General features: G+C 36.5%; 1 protein-coding gene across 2 annotated transcripts in view; it reads right to left on the bottom strand.

Annotated features, from left to right (window-relative positions):
* The window catches only part of SVEP1 (sushi, von Willebrand factor type A, EGF and pentraxin domain containing 1), a 180,465-nt gene that overhangs the window by 71,017 nt on the left and 94,363 nt on the right, over positions 1 to 15,085 (bottom strand). For both annotated transcript variants that reach the window (XM_061200115.1, XM_061200116.1), the window contains exons 15-20: positions 11,502 to 11,666; positions 10,745 to 10,978; positions 8,335 to 8,496; positions 6,876 to 7,037; positions 1,303 to 1,464; positions 520 to 611 (exon numbers count right to left, since the gene is read on the bottom strand). In XM_061200115.1, the coding sequence (XP_061056098.1) occupies positions 520 to 611; positions 1,303 to 1,464; positions 6,876 to 7,037; positions 8,335 to 8,496; positions 10,745 to 10,978; positions 11,502 to 11,666 (977 nt within the window). The remainder of the gene's footprint in view (positions 1 to 519; positions 612 to 1,302; positions 1,465 to 6,875; positions 7,038 to 8,334; positions 8,497 to 10,744; positions 10,979 to 11,501; positions 11,667 to 15,085) is intronic.

The raw sequence follows: 15,085 nt of genomic DNA, 5'->3' as shown, positions 1-15,085 counted from the left end.
AATTATTCTTAACTAGTCTTCAAAAAAATAAATGGAAAAGTTTTATGAGTTACGTTTCTTATTTTTTTAAAAACCTACAACTTACTCCAATAAATGATTTTTATTTTTGCTGGCAAAAAATTTAAATAACTTTCATGAAAGTTGAGTAACTCTTCCTGCTAATCGGAAAAGGGCTTTGGTTAATCCAAACGCCCTTACTCAAATGATGGGTTATGCTCATGGTACATGGTACATGTTAATTATTAGCAAATCAAAAGACGCCCCACATCTACAATTCTCTGTGCCAGACATTGCTGGGAAAAATTCCCATTTCTGGTACTTAGAACTTCTAATGCTGCATTTTTGGCTAGTTCATTTTATAAGTCATAAGCAAATGTAATTATTCATTGATAATATTCATGAGTCTTGATTACTTGAAGTTTCAACTCTGGTAATTTTCCTCTGTGGGACATGTATAATGACAAATTGTTTTCCAAGCATTCCATTAGAGAAAATTTTATAAATATAAAATGGACTTGCCTGACTGCTGACTTCATACTTCTTTTTGATATGTCCAGGAGAAGCAACGGGCACTATACTTTCCTCTGCTGCTGAGAAAGTTGAACTAAAACCTAATAAAATTAATGGGAAAACAACTGAAAAACGTATTTGTGTGTAGTAGATATTGCCAATAAATAGACTCTATTTTATTTTTTTTCTTTTTTAAAATTGAAGTATAGTTGTTTTACTGCTAATTTCTGCTGTACAGCAAAGTGATTCAGTTATACAAATATATACATTCTTTTTAAAAATTCTTTTCCATTATGGTTTATCATAGGATATTGAATATAGTTCCCTGTGCTATACAGTAGGGCCTTGTTTATCCATCCTGTATATAACAGCTTACATCTGTTAATCCCAGCCTCCCACTCCACCCCTCCTCCAAAACCCCCTCTCCCTTGGCAACCGCAAGTCTGTTCTCTAGGAGCAGACTCTATTTAAATACCATGGTCAAGATTCTGATTCTCAGAGTGGGTAAAGCCACATATATTTTGTTTCAGTAATATAAAGAGAGCATAGAGATGGATGGAATTATGTCATTAAATTCTAGACTTTTAGAAATTTGGAATTTATCAAGTTCGACATTCCCAAAATAAGAATCTTTGAGTCACTGTCACCAAAAAGACCTTCAAAAGGATAGTTTAACACATCCAGACACCCAAAGGCACTGAAAATAGTAATATTCAGAATTGAAGCTACCGCAGAGATGAACAAAAGTCTCCAACACAGGATTACATGAGAAATGAAGTATTATCATCTTACTAGAACAATCTGTGATGGATCTGGCACCAGTGATGGTTGTAGTTCCATAAAAGGGACAAGATAAGCAGAAGGACTTCCCTGGATTGGGTTGGTAGTAGTCTTGAGGACACGGATAACAGGGCATTAACCCAGAACGAGAGAACTCTCCTACTGGACAAGGCACTGCAAAAGTAAGAACAAATCATTTGTGCTTCATAGCAGTATACCCTACCTCTAAAAGAAGTGCATTAACCTTTGGTTATAAGAAAGCTATCGCGTTGCTAATATTTTCTCTTGCACGTACTTAATACCCAGACCATTTTATCACCTAGATAAATGTTTTGTTGCTTCCTTCCCATCTTTAACAACACACAGCAACTCAGTAAAAATCAGAATTGGCCATATAATATTGTGCTATGATTTTTCCACTTAACTTTATATCATAAGCAAATCATTCCCCAAATCATTCAGTAACATGGTGTTTAATAAATGAAAAATATTACATCTCATTGGCAGACCATAATTGATCTCACATTTCCTCTCCTATTGAACACTTAGGTTGTTTCTACTAGTTTGTTATTATAAATAATGCTGACATGAAATTTTCTATACAAATTTTTTAATATAGCTCTGATTACTTCCTTGGGATAACATTTGACTTTGAGTAGTTGAGTAGTTAGAGCTAAAGATATGACAATTTAAAGCCATAAATATGTCATGCCCAAATCTTTAAATAATGTAATTTACAGTCCCATTGGCAGAAATTTTTATTTCCCCTGTAGAGTTGTCTATTATTTATTGAGGGTCTTTTATTTTTAAAACTTTTAATGTCATTTTGGGTTACACATGCTTTTCGTAAACAACATGCAGTTGAATATTATCTTTTAACCAAGTTGGAAATTCTCTTGCCAAGATTTGGTGGAATATAAGAAAACAGCCCCAAACATAAATTTTGGTTACATTTGGCAGAGGGATAGTGGGGTAGAGTACCCATGACTAAATCCTTGGGTTGGGGTTTTAGACTGTGATCCGTAGACAAACTCAGGTGGAGTGTGTGATCTGGAGTCATTTGGGTGAGCCCTAAAACCATTATCAACTCTGAAAACTACTAAAACTATTAAGACTCGTCTGCATAAAATTAAGTATAGAAGACAGGACACAGGGAAACAGCCACTCAGGATATCAGCATACTTATCATTTAGGTTTTGGATTCTTGATAATAAAAATTAGTATAGCAGAAATAGTTACCAATATGGTTGAAAAATTTAGAGATACACTTGAGGCTCAAGGGAGCAGGATACCCCAAGTGATGGCATCTCTTTTTTATTGGTATGACAATAAACATTAAGTAAATGACAACACATCTGTCGTAATCTCAAGACGCTTTGATCAAATTTCTTAAGCAAAAACAGCTAGGCAAATCTTTTGCAAAAGAGCTCTTTTACGTACCCAACTGACAAAAAGTAGAGAGTTGAATCAAGAGGTGGCAGAAGATAACATAGATATTAATGCATATTTAGAAAAAAAAGATTTCTGGTGGCTACATTTGCTATATTCAAGGAGAGTTTTAAACTACAAGTATCTTTGTTTCACCAAGGATAAAATAATCTACTCTGTTACTAGATGTAGACAGGGCTTTGCACAAACATATTATAAACCTACAGGAGTTTAAAATGGGTTTTCTGGTTCCCAAGTTTCCAAAAATGATTGTCTATTTGGAAAAAGTACCTTCCAAATAGCTAATTAGTTAATTGGAAGCATAAATCTTCCACTGATAAAAGTATAAATTTTCTGTTTGAGAGGATATCTATGAATGTGCATGATATGCTAGAAATATAAATGCTGCCACTTAAACCCAAGATGCTATAATGAATTAAACGGTTTTTTTCCATATAACTTTTTTCAGTACAATCTTACCCTTAAAAAGAAAAAAAGACTGTGCCCCTAAAAACTGACAGAATTATACTGTCAGTTGTAGCACATAATTATACTATAATTGTCAAAAATTATACTAAGATATAATAATAATAAAATCTTAAGATTAAAAATCAATAAGCCAATTAGCATCTCAAAATAGCAAACATGGTGTTGTGATGTCTATACTTTGCTTTTTGACCTAGAAAGTGTAAAATAAACTTTCATGTGGAAATTAGTTTAAATTACATTCCAAGGGCAGACAGCTGTCATCACAAATATACTTTCCAAGAGTGAATAATCAGCATTTAATATATAATTTACGTATGCAGTACATATATATATATATACACACACATATACATACACACACATATATGAATGTATAAACATACACATATACATAATAATAGCACTATCTAGTACACAGTACAGTATTAAACACACACACATGCATACACACATGACACAGTTCCTAATGGACTAATGTCATAAGAAAAGATGTGAGAGAGTTTCATTTTGAACCTTGGCCAGAGAAACTGTGGTTTCTAAATCAAGACAAATGGAACAAAATTCTTCTCACCTCTTCTACTGTAGAGAAAGAGAAAAAAAGTATCCAAATATGCCAAAAGTGGTATCAAAATAGAATTAAAAATAAAGCATTGAAATGACCAGGGAAAAATGTAACCTCACATGTCTGTCCCCTGATAGTGTAAAGGAATAAATACAGCCTTGGAGCCATTGGTTTCCTATGACAAAGCCAGAAGTCAAAGCCTCGTATTCTGAGCCTCCTTTTAACTTCATCCTACAGGGTTGGGCTAAGAAGTGTTACCATCCTGTTCCACAAATAATCTTTCCTTCTATTGGGACCATATGTAAACAACACCACCACTAAAAACTCATTTGTGGGATTAATTATTTTGATAAAAATCATTTTTAAAAAATGGAAAATTTCAGACTCTTTTGTAACCAAGGACTCAAGACTATTTAATATCCTAATAAGTGACAATAGGTGAAATGTATAAAGAATGTTACATTATGCTAACATAGTAATATACTTAAAGATAACTGCTATATTTATTAATGATATTTTAAGTTCAACAGGCCAAAGGAGGCAAAAAGTGATATGTCAGCAAAAAATAAGATAAACTGTACAACATGCCCATAAAACATAAATCAGTACAGAAAGAGAAAAGAGGAGAAGGAGAGAAAGAAAGAAGGGGGGGGGGAGAGAGGGAGAGAAAAGGGGTTGGCTGAAAACTAAGGAAAATATATAAGGAACTGTTTTAGAACTCACACACATTTAAATTTAAAGTAAAAGTAAAATGGTGTTTATCCAGCACCGCAGGGGAAAGTGTCATTACCAAATATTACCAATTCCTACTCAGGACAAGTAGACTGTAGTTAAACATATGCTAGGAGTATTAGGAGAAATGGAACAGTTACCAGAAGTTTAGAGATTTTCTGGGAATTATAATTACTTAATTGCAGTAATTTGGTATTAGAAAACCTCAAGGCTTATCTGGAAAGTTAAAGGATAAAAATTTGTCAAATATGAACTTGTTTCACTGTAAAAATCCTAGTTGCTTTTGTGGTTGGAAGGAAGGAAGGAAGGAGGGAGGGAGGGAGGGAGGGAGAGAGGGAGAGAGGGAGAGGGGAGGGAGAGGGGAGGGAGAGGGAGGGGCGGGGTGGGAGAGACGGGGGGGGGGGGGGGGGGGGGGGATTTTTCCCTGCAGACTTTCTTCCATAGTTAGCTTGTATACTGACAAAATAATAGATTCTTTGGCAGATCTCTTTCAACCATAATGTGAGGTTTTGTTTGACTTTTAATTAAAAAAAAAAAATCCACAGCTGGTATTACACAACACACATGGTTTATGAGTTTCAAATAGGTCCTAGTTAAATTCTCTTCTCATCAGTGAAACATTAGGTTGATGAACACTGCTCGCCCAATTCCTCAAGTCTAAGAGGCTTTCATCTACTGTGAAATTCTGAGATTCAAACCGATGGAGCATATAAAACCTATAACTCATAGTCATGTATTTCCTGTAGCACTTAAGTTATGAGGACTACGACTCCCAGGATGCAATGCTGGACACTCCCCGTCCCCTCCCCACCACTACACTCAAATATCCTAAGCATTTGTTTTCTAGGAATCTCAGCCTCTAACTGGATGCAGATGTATATATATGATTGGGGTGCAATGAGGATGGGATGTGTGTGTGTGTAGCTTGAGGGAATAGGGAACCAGCAGACTGGCTTCTTAAAAACATCACTCACTCAGTAAGGGAAGAGTTTAAACTTTCAGATTGCCATAGACCTTAGGTTTTTCAATAAGGGTATTAAGAATGGGGAGACTGTCATACAGAGTGAAGTAAGTCAGAAAGAGAAAAACAAATATCGTATATTAACGCATGTATGTGGAACCTAGAAAAATGGTACAGATGAACTGGTTTGCAGGGCAGAAGTTGAGACACAGATGTAGAGAACAGACGTATGGACACCAAGGGGGGAAAACCGCGGTGGGCTGGGGATGGTGGTGTGCTGAATTGGGCGATTGGGATTGACATGTATACACTGATGTGTATAAAACTGATGACTGATTAAAAAAAAAGAAACTAGATCAAGGAAAAAAAAAAAAAAAAAGAATGGGGAGGACACACAATTTTTTAAAAAGTCATCTTTTAGCCAGGCATGCTTGTTCTGTTCCCAGTGATGTAGCAGAGGGAGGCCAACAACTTTTTATTTTTTGCAAAGTTCCACTGAATTTGCAAAGTCATTGCAGTTTATTGGAGTTTCTGGCAATAGACTGACCTTGACTGTCAGACCTAGTTTCACTGTCATTCTAAGTTTTCATCTTTTACTTTTGTTTATGGCTTCCAGTTTTTTCACTGCTGGAAAACTGTACTTGGTAGGGATGTTAGAACTATTTGAAAAATAGAACTCTAATCTTTATATTTCTATTTAAACCAGTGGTTCTCAATGTGTGGTCCCTGGACCAAGCAGAATCAGCATCACTTGAGAATTAGTTAGAAATGCAAATTCTCAGGCCCCACACCTGACCTGCTGAATTAAAAACTCTGGGGCTGGGGCCCAGCACTCTGTGTTTTAACAAACCCTCCATGGTGACATTTGAGAACCAAAATTAGTCATACTTTAGAATCACCTGGGGGAACTTCAGAAGAAAACCAGAAAACTTAAATCAGAATATCTGGGGGGGCAGAGATTGGGTTTCAGTATTTTTAAAATACTGATGTAAATGTGCAATGATTCTAGTATGCAGCCAGAGTGGATAATCACTCATGAAAATCTTCAAACTGTAGGGAATGAACGTTACAATTCAGAGGTGGTATTTTTAGAGTTTCAAGGAACATTAAGACCTCATTTTATACCCGAGGAATCTAAGTTCCTAGTTGAGATGTATTTCTATCATATCATGTGGCCAAATGGTTACAAATGTTGAGGGCTGGGACCAAGTCTTGTGCTTCTTGTGTGTTACTAACGGTACCAGCACGGTGTTTATATTATGGGTGTTTACACTTAAGTATTGACTGGCCAAATAGAAGGAAACTCTCTATGAAGAGACAGTTATTTACATTCTTTGCATGCAGTAGACATATGGTTTTGCTATGCATAGAACCTAGGAGGCTTGAAAAAAAAAGCGATGTTTAAGACTTAACCTCCACAAGCAGAAATGTCCACGGCTCCTCTCTTTACAGTTGAAGTATTTTCTGGACATACGAGGCATCCCCGGGAACCAAATGCTGGCTGATAGCTGCCCAGCGGACAAGATTCGCAGGTCTCAAGCCCATTTGATGAGTAGGTGCCTTGTTTACACTGAGCTAAAACGAAAAATGTAACATGGTTAATAACGATGACATCAGCTGTACAAAATTAGCACTGTGTACAATAGGATTTTCCACATTTGAATTTATTTAGGATAGAATGAGGGTCACGAAGAACTCCAAGCATACATGTTATATTTTAGACTCCCCATACTTCTGTATACTAAGTCTTAGGCTCATTTCCAGTTACTTGTATTATGACCTAGCACGGTGTTTGACACGTAGAAAATGTCGACAAACAGTTCTTGGGTGAAATTAGAAATCTGCATCTCAGAAAGTCACTCTCATAAGATCAAGCTGTCACGGGGAAGCTTGTTTTTGTACAAGTTCTCAGCTTGTACACTGTTCTCTTGAGTGACTGAAACAAAACCCCCGATTAAGCTAGAGTCTCATGACTATGCTGGCACCTTTTTCACTCTAAATAAGAACTGGCCCTCTTACCTCCTCCTCCCTACAGACACCATTTCATTTGAGGGTTGGCAGAGAAGAAGTAAAAGTAGTCTTAGCATCAGGCCCAGAGAGGTTAATTAAGCAACTTTCCCAAACTCATAGCAATGGTTTTGTAGTAGAGCGGGCTTAAGGCCAGATTCCCCAATTCCCAGTGCACTGTCCTCTCCTTCTGTCCTTCTCTTCCGGATGACTCTCATTTTCAGCGCTGCTAACATTTTTAGTGCATTTGCAATCACCTAGCACTGCTCTCAAGTTTACATGTGTCATGAAGTACCCATACCTGCATTGGCAACAATAGGCAAGGAGGAACAATTTTGCAATTCCTTCTTTTAGGTGTGTCTTACTGTAACTTTAAATGTGAAAGAAAATGTTTCCATCAGGAATGTTCATTGGGAATAACAGTAACAATATTTTGAAAGGACTGGATACTTTAGTAGCAAGAATAGGTGCATATGGGCCTGTAGTTATTCATTTCCAAGTAAATGCAGAGTGAATCTCATCATATCAAATATTATTCTAACAAAAAGCAGCCTAATGCTTGCTAAGAGCCATGAAAGTCCTTTCCACCAATTAAAGTGAGATTCACTATAAAACACCCAGGTTAATTGATGAATGTGGATTAGAGTTCTTGACAGTGGAGTTTGACCTAGAGCAATGGACTGTTGCAAAAGGAAAGATAAATGGACTTCTCTAAAGTGAGTAACAGTTTGCAATTAAAAGAAAGAAAAAATCAATTAATGAAATTGCTTTTGGTAATGCTCGTATTTCATCCTATTTGCCATTGAGATTTTATAACTGGAAACAAAATTTAGGCTTCTGGTCAAAATGAGCACTAAGCCCCTACCTTTACATTCTGAGCTACTTCTTGAATGGAGATATTCAGTGTAAGTTCCAGTTGGACAGGGTTTGCACTCAAGCTGCCCTTCTTCATCTTGATAGGAGCCCATCAAGCAGCTTTCACAGACAGAATTCTCCAGAGAATAGTAGGTTCCCAAAGGGCAATTAACTGAAGAGAAAACAAGCAGGAAACACTGAATATAGTATGGAATGCGCTTTTTCCCTAAGGCATGAGAGTAATAAAGCCTGCTTCCAGATACTATTGTTTATGGGTTAAATTTTACTGCCAGAGGCTTACTCACATGATAAACCTTCCAGAAATGTATTCCTCTAAACCAACAGTAGATTCTTTTTTTTTTTTTTTGAGAAAATGCAAATTCTTGTTGACCAAGCTTAGTGTTTATATGATGGGGGCTTTGAAGTGTGGGTTAAAGCTCTAATAAACCAGATTATTCTGGAAACACACAGTTCATGGAAGAAGAAGATAAAACAATGAATGTTTAGGTTAATTTGGGGCTTCGAGATATTAAAAATGATTTCATAGCTGTTCTTCTGAATGGTTTCCCTTATGAAATTGAGTGTCCATTATAGCATTATTTCTAGAAATAAAAACAGGCAAAGGTGGTGAGCCTAAAACAAGTGAGTTAAGTCGACCCTTGTCTCTGATTGCAGGAATTACTGCCCACTGAAGGCAAGTCTGAGGCATCCTCAGACCCAAAGGCTCCGAGGAAACAGGCCAATTTTAGAACCTTCCTTCCTTGAAGATTTGGTCTACTATTTGGAGGCCTGGAGTGCAGAATTTCTGAGACCAAAGTGGGATGTTAAATTCACTGAAAGCCTGCTATCGAAGTTAGTATTTTTATAGAGAGGACACTTGAAAGAATCACTTGGGTGATTCTGAGGTGTTAAGGTATGTAAGAATTACCTGGCAACTTATTAAATTTCAGATTCCAATGCCCTGACCCCAAGGGGTCAGATGCATCCATTTTAGGATGGGGCCTTAATCAAGCTGCATTTTGAAAGCACTACAGGGTACGCTGACACAGGTAGTCTGAAGACCACACTGAGAAATGCAAAACGCTGGCCAAGGCAATTCCTGATTTTCACTCACAAGTTGAGAAAAAACAAGAGGAGGCTCAGAAAGACAACGTTAATGTGCTTTTGATGGGCTGGGTTCATCACACTGTGAAAAACTCAACTGAGCTCTGGGAATAGCAGTAAGAACTGTTGAGGAAGGTTTTCCGACCAGGACACAAGAGCCCCAACCTACAGAGAGGTTAACAGAAGACTCATGTCAGTTGGTTCCATTGAGCGTACAGAGTTTGGTTAGAGGAGATCCCACCATCTATAAATGATGACTTATTTGGGAAAGAGACTGGAACTGACCCAGATTGTGACAGTCTAAAATAGGGGTAAAAGCTAAGGGACTCGGGGGAGGGAGAATGGGGAATGGAAGTTTAATGGGTCTGGGGTCTCCTTTGGGGGTGATGAAAATGTTCTGGAATTGTGATGGAGGTGACCGTTGAATGACATTGCGATTGTACTAAATACCACTGAATTGTATACTTTTAAAAATAAATTTATTTATTTTATTTATTTATTTTTGGCTGTGTTGGGTCTTTGTTGCTGTGCACGGGCTTCCTCTAGTTGCAGCGAGCGGGGGCTACTCTTTGCTGTGCGCGGGCTTCTCAATGCGGTGGCTTCTCTTGTTGCGGAGCACGGGCTCTAGGCGTGTGGGCTTCAGTAGTTGTGGCACGTGGGTTCAGTAGTGGTGGCTTGTGGGCTCTAGAGCACAGGCTCAGTAGTTGTGGCGCATGGGCTTAGTTGATCTGCGGCATGTAGGATCTTCCCAGACCAGGGATCGAACCTGTGTCCCCTGCATTGGCAGGCGGATTCTTAACCACTGCGCCACCAGGGAAGTCCCTGAATTGTATACTTTAAAATGGTTCAGTTTATGCTATGTGAATTTCATGTTGGCTGCCTGGGTGGGAATCTCGGCTACACCACTTACTGTCTTAAACGGTAAGACTTACTGGGTAAGTTCTTAGCCTCCCTGGCTTCAGTTTTCTCATGTATAAAATGTACTTAATAAGAATGGTACCTCGTACAGTAGCTAAACAGGATTAAACACATGAGACGGGCTCAGCCAGCACACGAGTGGTCAGAAAGTATGAGTTTCTGCTGAAAGCTGTGAGGTCTAAAGAACTATAAATAAAACTAAGATTTGAGTCGCTCACCTAAAATAATTTTCTTGTTGTGACCAATAGTGGTTATCTAGACTTTTGAGACACTAAGCATGTAACAATAAGAAAATGTAGCTTTCATCACAATATCCCTTTAGAGTTGTAAAATGACTCTATCCATGTCATTTGACCCAATAGGCACCAAATATTTTTGATTACAGGGAGAAGTCTTACCACACATACGCCCTCTCAGCATGGAGCCTGGTCTGCAGAAGAGGAAAGCCTTTTCGGTTTCTAAGGAATTGCTGTCAGCTACAAGCATTTCAGATGCAAGATGAAAGGAATACATGGGCTCCTTAGTAAGGGTCCTTTTCAGTCGATTTGTGATAGTTTCCAACGTCTTAATGAGCCGTTGCTGATTTTCCAATTCAAGGGTATCATTTCTTTCATCGGGTAAGGGCACACTAGCTGAGATAAAAACGAAACAAGAGAAAACATAACACACACACATGGTGTTGCAGGAAGCCATTTGTAGTGAGTTTTTACCAAAGAGAAATAGCATATTAAAAATCTTCCAGGAAAAATAAACTGAAACTTAAACACCACTTACTGAGCAACTAGTACCTGGAGAATATTAAGAACAACACGATTTGTTTTAATCTTTCTCTCCTATGCTGGATCTACATCACCCTTTTGTGGAGTTCTTCATGATTACATATTAAATTCCTGCAAACTCTCGCTTTTTAAAAACACACCGTAGTTCATCATGTCAAGATGAGCACAAAGCAGGGGGCTTGTTCCTATGGGAACTATAAAATACATCTGTGATATTAAGAAAAAAGTGACAAAACTTGGTTGATTGTGCTTGCCCTAATTTTCAGTTCCAGGGTCATTTCCTAATAATGATAACAAATAGAAAATTTGAAAAACAGGTCTCCAACCAAGAATTTCCCACTATATTAACCTTTTCAAATAGATAGTCTATCCTTACCTGTGATGTTAAAAATTAACTTAATTTTGTGGTCAGATAATGGGGCACTTCTTTTAATCCGTGAAGATCTGGCTTTGCCAGCGCCCGTGGGTGTTTCTCGCACAGTGTCCAGGAAGTCATCGTAAGAGTAATCCAGCCTGTTAGCTGCACCCCAGCCGCCAGGTCCTGGACAGTTGGGGCAGAGAGACAAAAGAAGTTACAGTTGCACCTTTATCAGTGTTTAGGTTCTAATGTTAGGCCACAAATCAAACTGTCCTTGATCATTGCTTAAATTGCCCATAATATACCATATACAAGGTTTCGTCTGTAATATCATATTGTAGCTTTAGGCGCTTCATATTAAGTTTAGATTACCAATGAATTCCATTAAAAGTATAAAGCAAAGTCTCTGTAGAGCTATATAGGCATTTAAAACATTCTATCCTTGACCTAATAATAAATTACCTTAACTTTAGAGGAAATGGGAGGAGGTACAGATTTTAATCAATTTTAATCAATTCCTATTTCCCTTCAGGGTTTGCTCCATTCTTGCTTTTTTATATCAGCGTTATAAACTTAATGCATGTAAACAGATTTCCTTTTGTGAAGACTGTTCAAATATCTGCATATCTGCATTATATTTCAAAGGTGGGGGTAGTTTCTGAGGGCAGCATGTAAGTTAAATGATTGCGGAGTTAGGAAACTATGCTGGAGGCAGCATGGCGGCACGCGATTCTTTAGATGCCCTCCATATCAGTGTGATGGCTTCTCATATATGTTGTACGGCTTCACAATCTTAGTCAAGCTCCTTTCATCTCTCTGAATCTCAGTTTCTTTGTGTCTACACTGAGATAATTGTGCTTTCCTCATAGGTTTGCCTGTGGAGTAATTGAGCTAATTTATGCAAACTAGCTCATATTTGACTCATTCTAAAACCTCAGTGACAGTAAATGATATTAATATTGGTCTAGGCATACTGTTGTTGCTTAGTTAGGTGCTTTAAACATCAAATTCTATTTATACAGGCTTGTCCACTTAAGTAAGTTGGTTTTTGAGGGTTTTTGTTTTTTTTTTAGCGTAATTCATGTTTGGGGCCATTAAAAAGAACTGGGATCAATATTTTTGTTTTTCACTTAAACATTTGTCCCACAAGTGTCATGTAGCCATTACGTTGATAGAAAAAAAAACAGATTAGCAAAGAGAAAAATATAAAAGATTACTTATAATTCCATCACATAGAAATAATGACCATAACATTTTAGGCAAGAATTTTTTCTATGAATATATAAACACACACATACACATTTATGCATACATACATATATATATATATAGCTAGAATAAAAATAAACATACTGCACTTTTAACAAAACCAGATCATACTGTATGTATATTATTTGGTAATCGTTTTTCAAATTTTTTCAAAAATATATTATAATATTTCTGTGTCAAATGGTTTCATAATATTCTCTTCTATAGCTATACTACAAACTAAGCAGGTTTCTATCTTCAGACTTTTAGGTTATTTCAAAATTTTAGAACATCCTAGTACATACACTATTTCATAAAGTATAAGACACCATCAATGAGAAGACACATCCCAATTTCACAGATGTCCAAATGAAAAGTGTACATCTTAGAATTTATAAAATGTGGTACATGTTTGTACATTAGCATGACTTTTATCTTGAGAAATATCCTTAGAAGTGGAATTTCTGGGTCTGAGCATTTTTTTTTTTTTTTTTTTTTTTGGGTCTGAGCATTTTTAATCCTTTAGATACATATCGTCAAATGTCCTTCAATGTCTCCTCTACACACAATATATGAATATGATTTTTTTCTCCTGACACCCTTGCCAACTCTGGGTATTATGATTCTTATTCAAATTCGTTAATCTGACAGGTCAAAAATGGCATCTCATTTTAGTTTTCATTTGAATTACATGATTATTATAAGATCAAACAATTTTAATATATTTATTGGCCCTTTATTTTCCATACATTATGACTTGCCAAGGTGTTATAACTATTATGCTGATCTTGTGACTCTGTTGTGAGGACACTCAAGGAGGAAGGGTTGTCTCTTAGGATCACTTGTACCACATGCCATCTGGATCCTTCTAGGATGACAAACATCACCCATCTCAAAGCATCATGATGACAACTGACTCCCTCTGTGTGTATCCCTGCACCCCTGCAACCTACCTCAACAATCTGGGGGTTGAGGGAAACCTGGGTCATGTGTGACAGAAGAGGCATTGTTATTCTAGATGTGCCACTGCCAGCTCCCCTGCCAATGTCACCTTGTGTTTTTCTATCTAAAACTTTAATGTCCAATATGTTCACTGAGAAGTTGTACATAATAGTTAAAATTGGAAAACAACCTAAAGCCTACCAATAGGAAATTGTTTATATAAATTATGGCAAACTGATAAAATAATATGTAGATATTAAAATTGTATTGAAGTATAATATTTATGACATAAAAATGTCCTGAATAAAATCTTACCTAAAAATTCACGTTTACAAAATAGTATGGGTCAGCATACATATGCACGTACGGTTACATATTCATTAATATATTAACAGAATTATTTCTGGGATTGCAGGTTATCTCAATATCATTCTTTGTTCTTTAGCATTTTTCAAATTTTTGCAATAAACATATATGCACAAATAATATTTTTAAATTTAAAAATCTAAAGCAACATTCAACAGAAACAAAAAGTTTTTGTTTAGTGTCAGAAACAAAAAGGATGTCTGCTGTCATGTGAATTAATACTATCTCAACCTCCTAAGCACTTTATTTATACTTGTACTTCCTCAATTAATCCTTACAATGGCTCTATGAGTTCAGTACTCTTATATACCCAATTTACAGGTGAGAAAATGGAGGCACAGAGTGGTTTGAGAACTTGGGCTCAAGACCACACACCTAGTTGGTGGGGAAGCCAGGATTCGGACCTTACTAGTTGCTTGTAGAGTTCATGTGCTTTAAACACAACACTATTTTGTTATCACTATTATATTTTAAAACATTACTCTGCAAGTTCTGGACAGTTTTATAAGAATGAAATAAAAATAATTACTGGAAAGGACAATTTTGCTAATTGAGAGACACAATTGAAATCTAGAAATCTGAAGACAGTAAGCTAAATGGCCAGATGGACCAGCCAAAAAAAAATCACATAGCACACTTTGGAGTAGCTTTAATAAAAGTTATATGTCAATTATATCTCAAAAAAAAAAAAAACAAGAAAAAAGTGTTCAGACTCTACATGAAGAAAACATCGGAATTCCACTTGAAGGTATATTAGACTTGAATAAATGGCTTACTTGCAATTTAAGTTAAATGCCATATAAAAATTGCCGTTAGTACTTTATAGTTATTACTATTCTCTTCTAAGATCTCATATGAATATTTGAATTTTACAATCATAATGTGACTTAGTTTTCTTAGTTTTTATCATCCTGAGGCATTTTGGCTAATATTTTGAAAGAATTTATTTGATACCCCAAATGTAATATATTTATAAAGATCATTAAGCACAGTATCAAGTTATCCAGTCATCCTAAAATACTTGATGAATAAATGAATGAAAGATC

This window comes from Eubalaena glacialis, chromosome 9 (genome assembly GCF_028564815.1).
Source record: "Eubalaena glacialis isolate mEubGla1 chromosome 9, mEubGla1.1.hap2.+ XY, whole genome shotgun sequence".
Classification (NCBI taxonomy): Eukaryota; Metazoa; Chordata; class Mammalia; order Artiodactyla; family Balaenidae; genus Eubalaena; species Eubalaena glacialis.
The sequence above is the reverse complement of the archived record's forward strand: the minus strand, read 5'-3'. Positions and strand labels throughout refer to the sequence as shown.